The following is a 14,170-nucleotide window of genomic DNA, read 5'->3' on the forward strand; positions in this document are numbered from 1 at the left end:
ATATCCGGGAGTTCATCTTTCTTGCATAGTAACTGTAATACAACACATCGGTGACAATAGAAAACTCACTGCATGTAGGAAACATACGCTGAAGAGCCAAAGAAACTGGTACATCTGCCCAGTATCGTGTAGGGCCCTCGCGAGTACGCAGAAGTTCCGCAACACGATGCGGCATGGACTCCACTAACGTCTGAAGTAGTGCTGGAGGGAACTGACTCCATGAATCCTGTTGGGTTGCCCATAAATCCGTAAGAGTACGAGGGGGTGGAAATCTCTATATAGCACGTTGCAAGGCATCCCAGATATGAAACTTCCTGGCAGATTAAAACTGTGTGCTGGACCGAGACTCTGGAAACATCCCAGATATGCTTAGTAATGCTCATGTCTGGGGAGTTTGATGGACAGCGGAAGTGTTTAAACTCAGAAGATTGTTCCTGGAGCCACTCTGTAGCAGTTCTGGACTGTGGGGTGTCGAATTGTCTGGCTGGAATTGTCCAAGTCCGTCGGAATGCGCAATGGACATGAATGGATGTAGGTGATCAGACAGGATGCTTACGAACGTGTCACCTGTCAGAGTCGTATCTATAATTATCAGTGGTCCCATATCACTTTAACTTTACACGCCCCACACCATTACAGAGCTTCCACCAACTTGAACAGTCCCCTGCTGACTTGCAGGGTCCAGGGATTCAAATCCATCCGTTCAATACAACTTTAAACAAGACTCGTCCGACCAGGCAACATGTTTCCAGTCGTTAACAGTCGAATGTCAGTGTTGACGGGCGCAGGCGAGGTGTAGAGTTTGTGTCATGCAGTCATCAACGTTACAGGAGTGGGCCTTCGGCTCCTAAAGCCCATATCGATGGTGCTCCGTTGAATGGTTCGCACGCTGACACTTGTTAATGGCCGAACACTGAAATCTGCAGCAATTTGCCGAAGTGTTGCACTTGTCACGTTGAACGTTCCTCTTCAGTCGTCGTTGGTCCCGCAGGATCTTTTTCCAGGCGCAGTGATGTCGGAGATTTGATGTTTTACCGGATTCCAGATATTCACAGTACTCTCGTGAAATGGTCGTATGGGAAAATCCCCACTTCATCGCTGCCTCGGAAATGCTGTGTCCCATCGCTCGTGCGTTGGCTATAACACCACTTTCAAACTCACTTAAATCTTGATGACCTTCCATTGTAGCAGTAGTAACCCATCTAACTACTGTGCCAGACACTTGTCTTCTTTAGGCGTTGCCGACCGCAATAACGTATTCTGCCTGTTGACATATCTCTGTATTTGAATACGAATGCCTGTACCAGTTCCTTTGGCGCTTTATTGTGTAAGCAAGCCAGGTGTTCAGTCATATAGTGAGAGAATTTCCCTGTGGAGGTTTATGGCGAATCGCTTCTGATAGATTGCACGTCTTCAGGCTAAAAGCATGTGCTTCATCTGTCAGTAGCAGGTCCTCCGAGTAGTGTCACAGTACTTTCATGAACAGCTCGGGTCTGACCAACAATAGGTATGTTTATGTGTATGTTATTCAGTTACCTAGTTACATTTTCGATAGATCATTTGGTGATTCTTTAATCGAAATGATAAGGAAATTGTGAATTTACAGGACATGTACACATGATTAGTGTTAACATAAATGATCAATTAACTGAATTTCATAAATCGATTTCCCAGTACCGCTTTTTGTTGATCATGTAAACACTCCAAAATCTATTCTACAAATCCGCTTCCTGCTGCCGGTTTTATACTTCCGCAACTGATTTTCGCAAACACGTAAACGCATAACTGTTTTTGAAACGTGCTTGTGCTGGCAGGTTACAACTTGTTCGAAAAAATTTCGGTTAATAAGGACGGAGTAACTTTTTGCACAGTGAATGAAAACTAGAAATGAAGCTGTCTATTTGTAATAAAATATTTAACCGAAGAGAATTAGCGATTGTGCTTGCTAAATTATAAATTGGAACAACTGATTTCCATACGTAACATTTGACTCGGGTAATAGGCCTTAACATGTAAACGCGAAATCCGATTTTCGTCCTCCGATTCAAAAATGGTTCAAATGGTTCTGAGCACTATGGGACTTAACTTCTGAGGTCATCAGTCCCCTAGAACTTAGAACTACTTAAACCTAACTAACCTTAGGACATCACACACATCCATGCCCGAGGCAGGATTCGAACCTGCAACCGTAGCGGTCGCGCGGTTCCGGACTGTAGCGCCTAGAACCGCTCGGCCACCCCGGCCAGCGTCTTCCGGAAGATGTGCCGCATGTAAACGCAGTGTACGTCTGTTCAGGTGTTACGTATCATGCATATCACTCAGTCGACGTTCCAGCCTCGCTGACGCAAAGTGTAGACTTCTGCCGCTAGACGCCTCCGAATTGTAGTGTATAATAGGGCGGTGTGTAAATTAACTGAAGGCATGAATTCGAAGAATTCGCCCACAAATGGCACATCTTCTCCTTCAGCCTGAGAATGTCAGACTACTCACGAGCGCTGCGATATCTGCATCAATCCGAGGTCTTGGGTTCATTGTCATCGATTATTCTCCATACGGTCCTGACTTGGCCTCATCCTATTTTCATCTGATTCCGAAACTTAAATAACACTTTCGAAGACCTCACTTCCATAGTTCTGAAGCGATGCAAGGAGATGTGAGGTTGTGTTTCAACAAAGTCAAACGATCTACAGTGACAGTATCAACTAACTGATCACTCGTTGGGGGAAATATGTTCGTCGCCAGAGTGATTATGTTGAGAAATAAGTATGTAGATATGCAGAATAAAGATGCAGAATGTTAATAAGGTTTGTTTTATTTAAAAATCCTTCATAGTTTTCACATACTAAATTCGGAGGAAATTCTTTTCAGTACGCCCTCGTATTAGTATTGTCCACAAGGTCATTAATACACAACCTGAACACCAAGTCTTCCAAAACACTTCCACAGCGCACACCTGAAATCCGAGATAAAATCGTCAATCCAGTCACAAACTTGGCTTGAACGATCGTACTTTTGATAACAAGCTTTTCGAAAATCAAGATCTGCATCTCCCTGGCTTCCTTGATCCAGAATGTCATATGAGAAAAGTGCGAGTTGGGTTTCCCATAATCAGTGTTAATACTGGTTGACATGGAGGCTACAGTTTTCGTTACAATAGCTGTCCCGGCAGAGGAGAACTTTACATACGGTATAAGGATGTTACAATAACCAGAACATGGTGCATGATATTATATGGAAGATGGTCTATTCCAAGTTGGTGCCATTGAATGCCCCACTTTAATGATCTTCTGTTATTATGTTGTTACCGAAGATGTGCTCTAAGGCAAAAACTGGATGAATGAAACACAACACCCCAACCTTTTACAACTAAAAAAATAGTAACGCGATTAGAAAAGCCTTTTTCATAAAATTCTGACAATAGGGCGGATTTACTTTAGCGAACGCTGTAAGTTTTAAAGTTCTTTATTTTCGCCACAAAACCCGTTGCATTACGTAGAAAGTGTGTATTATTTTATGTGTTCTGTCATAATTTTTAAAGAAAAACTGCTCTCATTTCTCGTACTAATGCAACCTTAACGTCAGTTATGACAAAAGATAAGATGTCGTTTCACATGTGCGCAGTGTTTCAGAGCACAGGAAAAAAGTTCACGCATATTGTGAAGTATATGATTGCGAATATCAGTTGCTTCAGTGCCCATGCAAACTACTGCGGTTCCTTATGGAGAGAACGGTCAGAAGAAGAATTTCAACCATTTTCTGTTGTACGCACAAACAGAGTGTTGTTCTACATCTTCATCTACATACATATTCCGCAAGTCACCACACGGTGCATGGCGGTGAAGTCCAATTCACAGAGAAGTCCAATTTACTGTAACAATTTTAAAAATTCGCATGTCATAGAGTCTTCAATGCAAGTAAATCTGATGTACTTAAAGTAAATAAAGAAAAATCCAGTGACTTTAGTTACATCATTAGTAACGAAGAAGCTCTGAACTGAATGAGTAAATGCCTAATAAATATGGTAAAAGCTCTATGAAGTGGAACAGATTAAATAAATTGTAAAAAAAAAAAAGAATCGAAGACTGATTTTATTGGAGAAATTCTAGGAAAGAACCGCGCATATGAGGTTATTGCGGGATGTTCATCAAGTGTGGGTTAAAGAGGAGACAGAAGAAATTCAGAGACATGTGTTACTGTTGGATGAAATCGAGGCTTTCTCGCTGGGCGCTATTGAGTAACATTTACAGAACCAGTATATCATAAGGAATGTAGAACATATGTGCTGCATGCTTGCATAATTTTAGTGAGATCAACGAACAGATTAGAGAGGCTAGGACATGTGAGGAGTAACACGGTCATTTTTCTTTCATTCGAGGTGCACGAAACAGGAATGGAAGCTACTTGTAATGTTATGAGTGATCTATATATTGGCTTCCAAAGAATATTTGTAACTGTTTCATCGTTTTCTCTGCTCATGATATTCTTGGACAGCCTACGAGAAAAACAGACATGGCTTCGACAGGAAGACTAAAGCAGGAGCTGTAAAATCTGTTACGTCCCTGCGCCGACGCGACTGAGACCTGTTATCAGATAAAACTTGTCAAACACACGAGTATGCCTCATAGCGCTCCACACAGCGCCCCCAGTTCACTGTGATCATACAACCTCACGTCGCTGGCTTCTTCCAGACCTGTTATTTACTTATCATAGGATAACTGCTGTAACATTAAGAGAAGCAGAAAAATATGAATTTAAAGCAAGATTTAAAAAGAAATGATAAGTGAGATTACAAAATATATTCTACAACAACAAATCTAAATCTATAAAAAGTCAGCCTGTGTGCGTTTGTTTTCGTAAAACGCGAAAAGTCGTCGTCCGATTGACTAGAAGTTTTGACATAATGTTGAATTCATATCGCACTTGTTTTTATGTACCTATATTTAACATCAGAATTTCTAAATCATTGGGGCAAGTGAAAACAACATGACTATTCTTGCTGATGTGCAGAATGTCTGGCGACATAACATCTGACTTTCGAAAAGGACCATCCGCACAATCCCGAAGGCTGCAAGATCTGAAAAGTGCGAGAATTATTACACAATCAGCTTAACAACTCGAGCATCCAAGTTGCTGACAAGAATAATGCCTAGAAGAATGGAAAAGGAAATTGAGGACGTGCTATATGACGATCAGTTTCACTTTAAAAAAGGTAAAGGCGCCAAAGAGGCAATTCTGACGTTGCCGTTGATAGTGGAAGCAAAACTAAAGAAAAATCAAGACACGTTCATAGGATCTGTCACCTGGAAAAAGCGTTTGACGTTGTAAAATGGTGCAAGATGTTCGACATTCTGAGAAAAGTAGGGGTAAGCTATAGGAAGACACGGGTAATATACAGAATATACAAGAGCCAAGAGTGGATAATAAAAGTGGACGACCAAAAACGAAGCGCTCGGATTAAAAAGGGTGTAAGACAGGGATGTAGCCCCACCCCCCTACTGTTCACTCTGTACATCGAAGAAGCAATGATGAAAATAAAAGAAAGGTTCAGGAGTGGAATTAAAACTCAAGGTGAAAGGATATCAATGATACGATTCACTGATTACATTGCCTTCCAGAGGGAAGGTGAAGAAGAATTACATGACATGCTGACTGGAATGAACAACCTAAAGAGTAAATAGGAGAAAGAGGAAATTAATGAGAAGTAGCAGAAATGATAACAGCGAGAAACTTAACATCTGGATTGATGGTCTCGAAGTAGATGAACCTAAGGATTTCTGCTACCTAGGCAGCATAACCAATGACAGACGGAGCAAGGTGAACATCAAAAGCAGACTAGCACAGGCAAAAAGGGGCATTCCTGGCCAACAGAAGTCTACTAGTACCAACCTTGGCCTTAATTTGAGGGAAAAAAATCGGATAATGTAAGTCTGCAACATAGCATTGTATAGTAGTGAAACATGGACTGTGGAAAAACCGAAACAGAAGAGATTCAAATGGCTCTGAGCACTATGGGACTCAACTGCTGTGGTCATAAGTCCCCTAGAACTTAGAACTACTTAAACCTAACTAACCTAAGGACAGCACACAACACCCAGCCATCACGAGGCAGAGAAAATCCCTGACCCCGCCGGGAATCGAACCCTGGAGAAACAGAAGAGAATCGAAACATTTGAGATGTGGTGCTACAGGCGAATGCTGAAAATTAGGTGGCTGATAAGGTAAGGAATGAGGACGTTCTTCACAGAATCGGAGAGGAAAGGAATATGAGGAAAACACTAACATGCTACGGTCGCAGGTTCGAATCCTGCCTCGGGCATGGATGTGTGTGATGTCCTTAGGTTAGTTAAGTTTAAGTAGTTCTAAGTTCTAGGGGACTTATGAGCACAGCAGTTGAGTCCCATAGTGCTCAGAGCCATTTGAACCATTTTGAACCATTTGAACCATTTTTTTTGAAAACACTAACAAGGAGAAGGGACAGGATGGCAGGACATCTGTTAAGATATCAGGGAATGACTTCCATAGTACTAGATGGAGTTGTAGAGGGCAAAAACTGAAGAGGAATACAGAGATTGGAATACATCCAGCAAATAATTGAGAACGTAGGTTGCAAGTGCTACTCTGAGATGAAGAGGTTGGTACAGAAGAGTAATTCGTGGTAGATCGCATCAGACCAGCCAGAAGACTGATGACCCAAAAAAATTGATATATACATATAAGGAAATATGTAACACTTAAAGGGAAACATTGTTACCGAAATTCTCGAAACGCTCTAAATAGATTTACTTAAAATGTTACACGATCCTCTAAAAAACTTTCAGATAGACATAAGCTACATATTTTTAATATATGTCATATGAAAATATACAGGGTGTTCAAAAAAGTGACGAATGCTTTGAGTGGTAATACTCATCAGAAAAGAAAAAAAGTCCAGTAAACGTGGGTCCGGAAACGCATACTTTCCGATCAACACGTGTTTATAGGAAGGTCTGCGCGACTCTTAGTTGTGGATATTAGCACACCGTTGCATTGGCACATGTGTCAGCAGGGTATTATGTTGTCTTACTCACAGTACCCTACCTACCATTGTGGTTTTCGTCGAGTATGTGTGCCTTATTGGTTCAAATGGCTCTGAGCGCTATGGGACTTAACATCGATGGTCATCAGTCCCCTAGAACGTAGAACTACTTAAACCTAACTAACCTAAGGACAGCACACAACACCCAGTCATCACGAGGCAGAGAAAATCCCTGACCCCGCCGGGAATCGAAGCCGGGAACCCGGGCGTGGGATGCGAGAACGCTACCGCACGACCACGAGCTGCGGACTGTGTGCCTTATTGTACTCTTATCGTACTGCCAATCCAGGGTACGTATCATGGTGTTTTACCTTCTTCCAAACGCGAATTTTCTTATGTATTTACTGTTATTGCGCTATTTGTACGTACAAACTCCGCCAGAACAGCCATGAAGACTCAACGGTACTGACCGGATGCCGTGTCATCCTCAGCACACAGGCGTTACTCGATGTGGATATGGAGGGGCATGTGGTCAGTACTCCGCTCTCCCGGCGTATGTCAGTTTACAATGGCAGAGCCGCTGTTTCTCAATCAAGTAGCTCCTCAGTTTGCCTCACAAGAACTGAGTGCACCCCGCTTGCCAACAGAGTCCGGCATACCGGATGGTCACCCACCCAAGTGCTAGCCGAGCCCGACAGCGCATAAAAGTTCGGTGATCTGATGGGAACCGGTGTTGCCACAGTGGCAAGGCCGAAAGCAAAGCTGTAGGGGCTGATCAAAGGGGCCGATGTCAGAAGTTTAAGGAGAACAGTTCAGCAAATCTGTTAGATTTTTATCGTATACCGATCCATTGGCCATTGCTTTGTGCACAGGAACGTTATAATTGTCGTGGACACCTGCCTTCATCTTGTCATCGACTGAAACTAATGATACGAGCCTGATCCATGAAATGAAAGAAATGAACGTATGCCAATCGTTGCTGAAATACCCCTTCTAGGGAATTCGGCCGCCTTGGTGCAAGCCCTTTTAGTGGACACCACTTCGGCGCGGCGACTTGCGTTCGATGATGAAATGATAATGAGGACAACACACACACACACACGTACACACACGCACACACAGTCCCGAGCAGAAAAAAATCCCCGAGTCGGTCGGGAATCGAATCCGGGACCCCGAGATCGAGAGGCAGCAACGCTAACCACAAGGCCACGAGCTCCTCACAGTCTGATCCGTAAACAACAGATTGTTGTGCGATGTTTACCTAGCAAAGCAAGTGAAATACTTGTCGCTGGTAGACTGGCCGTACTCTGTTGCTCGTGGAAAAATTGATTATTCCTCTTGTTTTGCTTTCACTAGACGATATTTTGATTGTAAGTAGCAGCCAAACGAAGTTTTACGTTGAAATTAGACATGGTGTGTAATGTCCCATGATAATTTTTCGCTTCAGTCTCTCTCACTCAAAGCGAAAACGAAATTGATAGCGAGAACTCACACAGGTGAAAGTGCACGATAATAGAAGCGAAGAAGTTCCAATAAGAGTGGATCCACCAACGAGGCGTTCGGGAAACGATTACGAATGTGTGGTTACGGCCGCTACTGACTTAACATTTCAAACGCAGTCGTACTGAACAGAACAATAGTTCATACCGAAGTCAGTGGTGGTGAAAATGACGAAGTCGCATTTACCCCTTAAACGGTTGGTTTGCTTACCCATGTTTATCGGAATGAGCGTACGGCAATTGTGGCCGGGATCCCCCTTCTAGGGAATTCGCTTCCATTTTCATATACGTTCAGCCATGTTAATATTCGCTTTTTATTATGATACATTCTATATGCATCGAGTCCGCATCCGTAGCTCAGCGGTGAGCTGGTTTGGCGGCTGTGGGTTTGGCGGCTTTGCGGAGGACACATGTTCAACTCCCGGTACTGCCAGGGATATTTCCTTGATGAGACGACTGGAACGGGGTGCACTGATCCTCGTGCAGCCAAATGAAGAGCTACCTGATTGCGAGTTAGCGGCTCCAAGGACAAGAAAGCCGACAAAGGGCGGGAGGGCAGTGCGCTTGCCCCATGTCACGCCGTACCGCATCCATGATGTCAGTGAAAGAGGCCGACATGGCGGTCGGTCGATCCCGATTGGCCCTTCAGGGCCAGAACGCGGAGCTTTGCTTTGCAAGTAAGACGTAACATCACTTTTATTTCATGAAAGGTTTGACAGCTCGAAATTAGATTTTCGGCAAATGATAGTACGAACTGGAACATGTTATGTTGTTGCATTGTTGATCTTTTTGCCTTTTGTGTCAACTAGGATACTGAAACAATCACAGTTCTTTTAAATGGAACGATATACTTTTTAACGGTATTAGTAATCAAAAATGTTCAAATGTGTGTTAAATCTTATGGGACTTAACTGTAAAAGCTCATCAGTCCCTAAGCTTACACACTACTTAACCTAAATTATCCTAAGGACAAACACACATACCCATGCCCGAGGGAGGACTCGAACCTCCGCCGGGACCAGCCGCGCAGTCCATGACTGCAGCGCCCCTAGACCGCTCGGCTAATCCCGCGCGGCTATTAGTAATCACTTAAAGAGTTAACTATAGGGATTTGTGGGTTGTTGATGTTGGCTCTGAGACTTTTTTATTAAGTATTTCAGTCAAGTGCCAAGACTGAAAGGCAAAACGGCTGGAATCGGATATTGTTGTATAAACACCGCTGAGTGGGATTTCCTTGCTAGGCTCCCTCGTTGTATCAGGCCTGTCGAGTCTGCTGTTTCCTTCTTCTTCTGTGTACACGCACCTCAAATAGTTTTCCTTAGCTTTATCTGATCACTAGAAGGAAGTGTGTAGTTTCATTTACAATAATCGTAGCTGACCCTATATTTATATCGTATAAAGAAGGGCCAAGAGAAAATATGTTTTATGTTAATACCGTACGCCTATCTTGTTGCTGCATATAACTACGAACCTGGTGTGAGAACAACTCTTGGCCGTTATTACACAGCAACAGCTGATTCTGGATGCCTTGCCTTTACATTTTAGCTCATTTCTCCGATACTTTTTGCGAAAAGTTTGAACACGAACAATAACAAGCTTACTGACTTTTTCGAAAGCTTTCCAATGCTGTTAAAGAAGTATGTGCTTCATTAAACACACGCACAGACAGACATATACACAAATTTGCTTCAGTATCTCGGCCCGTGCAACAGTGCAGACAAAACAACGTACCACTCTGCATACCATCGTTTGCTGAAAACACCGTTTCGAAGTCTGGGAAACTTGATGAAATAAAAGGAGTGTTATCTCTTAAGCTACTCACCATATATTAACATGCACATAAGATGTACAAAAAAACAACGTATTCTAATTTTTAAAGTGTTTCAGATCTACCCCGCTAGGGATCTAAGAACGTTTTGACACAAATGATCTTCAGAGATGTTGCTCAAACTACTGGGTGATGAATATCGTTTCAGATATGTTGCTGAAAATTTCATTCGTCTACGTTTATTCAGAATTGGCGTCTGTGTATTAATGATAGTCTAACACGCCCAAAACAACACTAATATTCAGCGAAACGGGCAACCAGTTCTTCTGACGTGTCTGTTGTAGTTTTGTATACCAAATATTTGTCCTCCCCATACAAGAATAAATCCATAGGAATGAAGTCGGGAGAACGCGGTGACCACGGTACTGGTGGACCTCTCCCAGTCCAGGAGTCGGGGAAAACATTGGCTGCTTGGTCTCTGACATCAACGGTAGAAAGGAGTGGGGGCCTTCTTGATGGACAATTATTGTTACCTGCGTACTAGCGGAGCATTCTCCAACATTACCAGTTGTACTTCACGGAGAAAAACACGCAGTTTCCTCCACCTATAGTCTTAGGCAGACGATGCGAGCCAATCAAATGGTCGTGTACAAGAACAGCCGACACGTTTATGTTAATTCTCTGTTGACAGTGGAACACACGAGCTGCATTCCAGATTCCAGTGTCAACGTGTTGCATACGAAACAGTCAAAACAACTGTGAACATTGGTCTGAGGGAAGTCCAGCGTCATATCCTTCAACGGTGCGTGTGTGACATTTGTGCCACACAACAGAAGCGTTTCTTTCTATCTGCTCCAATTACAAGTTAGTATAAGTAGTTTTTACACTATATACGCGAGGAAAAAGAAGGGGTAGAGAACGGGATCGTTGTATTTGATGTAATATACAAAAACAAATTCTCAGTAATGAACCACTAAAAAACATGGATTCCATAATTCAAATCATTTCATATAGAGTGATTCGGTTGTCTCTACCCACGGGTTTTATGCAATTCGTAACGCCTCCACATACCACACACAAGATTGTCATATTCTCTCGCTCGTTATATGCAAAGTATTAGCCCTACAGAAAAAATGAACAGGGCGTTTTTGCAGGAAATTTGATGTAGTTATTTTGTAATAGGACACGTTTTCGCTAGAGTCCATTAAGTACATTAAATTTCCTACTGAGAGATCTTGTTCACTTTTTCTGTAGGCCTAACAGTTCGCGCATAACGAGCGAGAGAATGTAAAATTTCGTGTTTGGGTTTTGAAGACGTTGCAGGATGCATAAAAATCATAGGCAGGGGTAGCTGAATCATTCTTTATGTATATAGAGGGTGGTGGAGGGTTGTATTTGATGTAGTATAACACAATCTCTTAGTAAACCCGCCAGGGTAGCCGAGAGCGCTAACGCACTGCTCCCTGGACTCGGGTAGGCGCGCCGGCCCGGATGGAATCAGCCCGGCGGATTAACGACGAGAGCCGATGTGCCTGCCAGCCTGGATGTGGTTTTTAGGCGGTTTTCCACATCCCACTAGGTGAATACCTGGCTGGTTCCCATCTTCCGCCTCAGTTACACGGCTCGCAGACATCTGAACACTTTCGCAACTATTCCATGGATTACCCTCGTCGCAGATAGTTGGGGTACACTAATTCCGTCCCAGGGGGTAAGGGTTGGCGGCAGGAAGGGCGTCCGGGCACCCCTTACACATTAACATGCCAAATCCGATTAACGACGGCTCATCCTGCGTAACTTGGACAAGGCTCAAGCGATAGAATAGAACACAATCTCTTAGTAACGAATCTCTGAAGATCGCGTGGATCCAATAACTCGAAAACCATCACTGTCCATTCTGTAATAGCATGCCCGCATAACAGATTTCACGACTTATAACACTCCACAGATCCTCCTCGAAATAGAGAAACGAGTCCTGCAGCAAGCATTGGTGTCACACAGAATCGGAGCCGGCGACGTTTGTTGGCGACGAGAACGATGCTGACTGGAAGTGGCACGCGTTGGGCGGTGGGCGGCGAGGCGCGGTACTCACTTTGCCGCGGCGGACGACGCTGCCGAAGACGGCCCTGCGGCGGGACGCCGACATGGCGACTGCAGCGTCGCGTCGCGTCGCGCCGCGCCGCGTCCTGCGCCTGCCTGCCACCGCTTGCGTCAGCGCGCTCTTCCTGCGCCGTGTTCCTGCTGCGCCGCCCGCTTATCGCACCGGCGCCGTCACCGCGCCGACTCACACGCCGGCCGCGACCGCGCAGATATCCCGCGATACCGCCGCCAGGCCCTGAGCGCGCCAACAACAACAACACCGCCTCCTCTCCCTCCGCCACTCGTCAACATTTTACGAGGGCCCGTTCTCGCTCAAATCTTGAAGGGTATGTGGAATAAATTTCTAAAAAATTACAGTCAATTGTTTTGTGAACTGGTTTGTCGAAAAGTAAGGAATAAAATAGAGAATCATTTGACACGTCTTTGAAAGACGCTCGAAATCATGAACAGCAAATGAGGTGCCGACTGACAATTTAAAACTCAATGTTTAATTTAGATTTTTAAAGAGTACTAGAGCATATCTGGATGGTGGATTATGTAGAGTGTACAATCTGCTCTTATGTGAACTTAGATCATTTAAAGGTGCGTCAAATGTTCCTCTAATCTATTTTATTTCTTACTTTTTGACAAATGATTTCACAAAACATTTGACTGTTTTTTTTCTTCCTTTTCAGATTTTGACCAGAGTTTATGTTGCCCAACTTGTCCATTTCCTGTTCTTTGTTTGGCCACAAAAATTTGGACAAAAATCCATTTTGTGATTTCCTCTCAATTCACTAATTAATATTTTCTTAACTACTCGAATACTTTCAAGCAATGAAATATATTTTTTCCAAAACTAGACCTCAAACTAGTCCACTTTGATACCCGATTTGTCCATTTTCCACTCTTCGTTTGGCTTTGAAAATTACGACAAATATTTTCCTTCAAATCAGTAATCAAGTTTATCTTAAAGAATTTTGTAAGGAAATAATTGTCAGTGGCGGCAATGTAATATTTATTTGTTTGTACCTGGACATTTCCGCACACGAAGCTTGCCCGTAACAGCTTACAGTGCCATTTTCCAATGCAAGTCTAGATGAAGTAGATGATCATATGCCATCTAAGGGCCAAATGTGAGCTGTCTATTGTGAAGTACTGCTATTATATTCACGTAGCTGTTATTCACTACTGGCCATTAAAATTGCTACACCAAGAAGAAATGCAGATGATAAACCAGTATTCATTGGACAAATATATTATACTAGAACTGACATGTGATTACATTTTCATGCAATTTGGGTGCATAGATCCTGATAAATCAGTACCCAGAACAACCACCTCTGGCCGTAATAACGGCCATGATACACCTGGGCATTGAGTCAAACAAAGCTTGGATGGCGTGTACAGGTACACCTGCCCATGCAGCTTCAACACGATACCACAGTTCATCAAGAGTAGTGACTGGCGTATTGTGACGAGCCAGTTGCTCGGCCACCATTGACCAGAAGTTTTGACTTGGTGAGAGATCTGGAGAATGTGCTGGCCAGGGCAGCAGTCGAACATTTTCTGTATCCAGAAAATCCCGTACAGGACGTGCAACATGCGGTCGTTCATTATCCTGCTGAAATGTAGGGTTACGCAGGGATCGAATGAAGGGTAGATCCACGGGTTGCATCTCATCTGAAATGTAACGTCCACTGTTCAAAGTGCAGTCAATGTAAACAAGAGGTGAGCGAGACGTGTAACCAATGGCACCCCATACCATCACGCCGGGTGATACGCCAGTATGGCGATGACGAATATACGCTT

General features: G+C 43.5%; 1 protein-coding gene across 2 annotated transcripts in view; it reads right to left on the bottom strand.

Moving 5' to 3' along the window:
• LOC126259698 (ras guanyl-releasing protein 3-like) overlaps positions 1–12,472 on the bottom strand; it is a 439,537-nt gene extending 427,065 nt beyond the window's left edge. Inside the window, exon 1 of one of the 2 annotated variants that reach the window (XM_049956665.1) lies at positions 12,372–12,472. In XM_049956665.1, the coding sequence (XP_049812622.1) occupies positions 12,372–12,425 (54 nt within the window). In that variant the 5' untranslated portion in view covers positions 12,426–12,472. The remainder of the gene's footprint in view (positions 1–12,371) is intronic. The other variant, XM_049956666.1, reaches the window with a different exon arrangement.
• Between the last annotated feature and the right edge of the window lie 1,698 nt (positions 12,473–14,170).

This window comes from Schistocerca nitens, chromosome 5 (assembly GCF_023898315.1).
Source record: "Schistocerca nitens isolate TAMUIC-IGC-003100 chromosome 5, iqSchNite1.1, whole genome shotgun sequence".
Classification (NCBI taxonomy): domain Eukaryota; kingdom Metazoa; phylum Arthropoda; class Insecta; order Orthoptera; family Acrididae; genus Schistocerca; species Schistocerca nitens.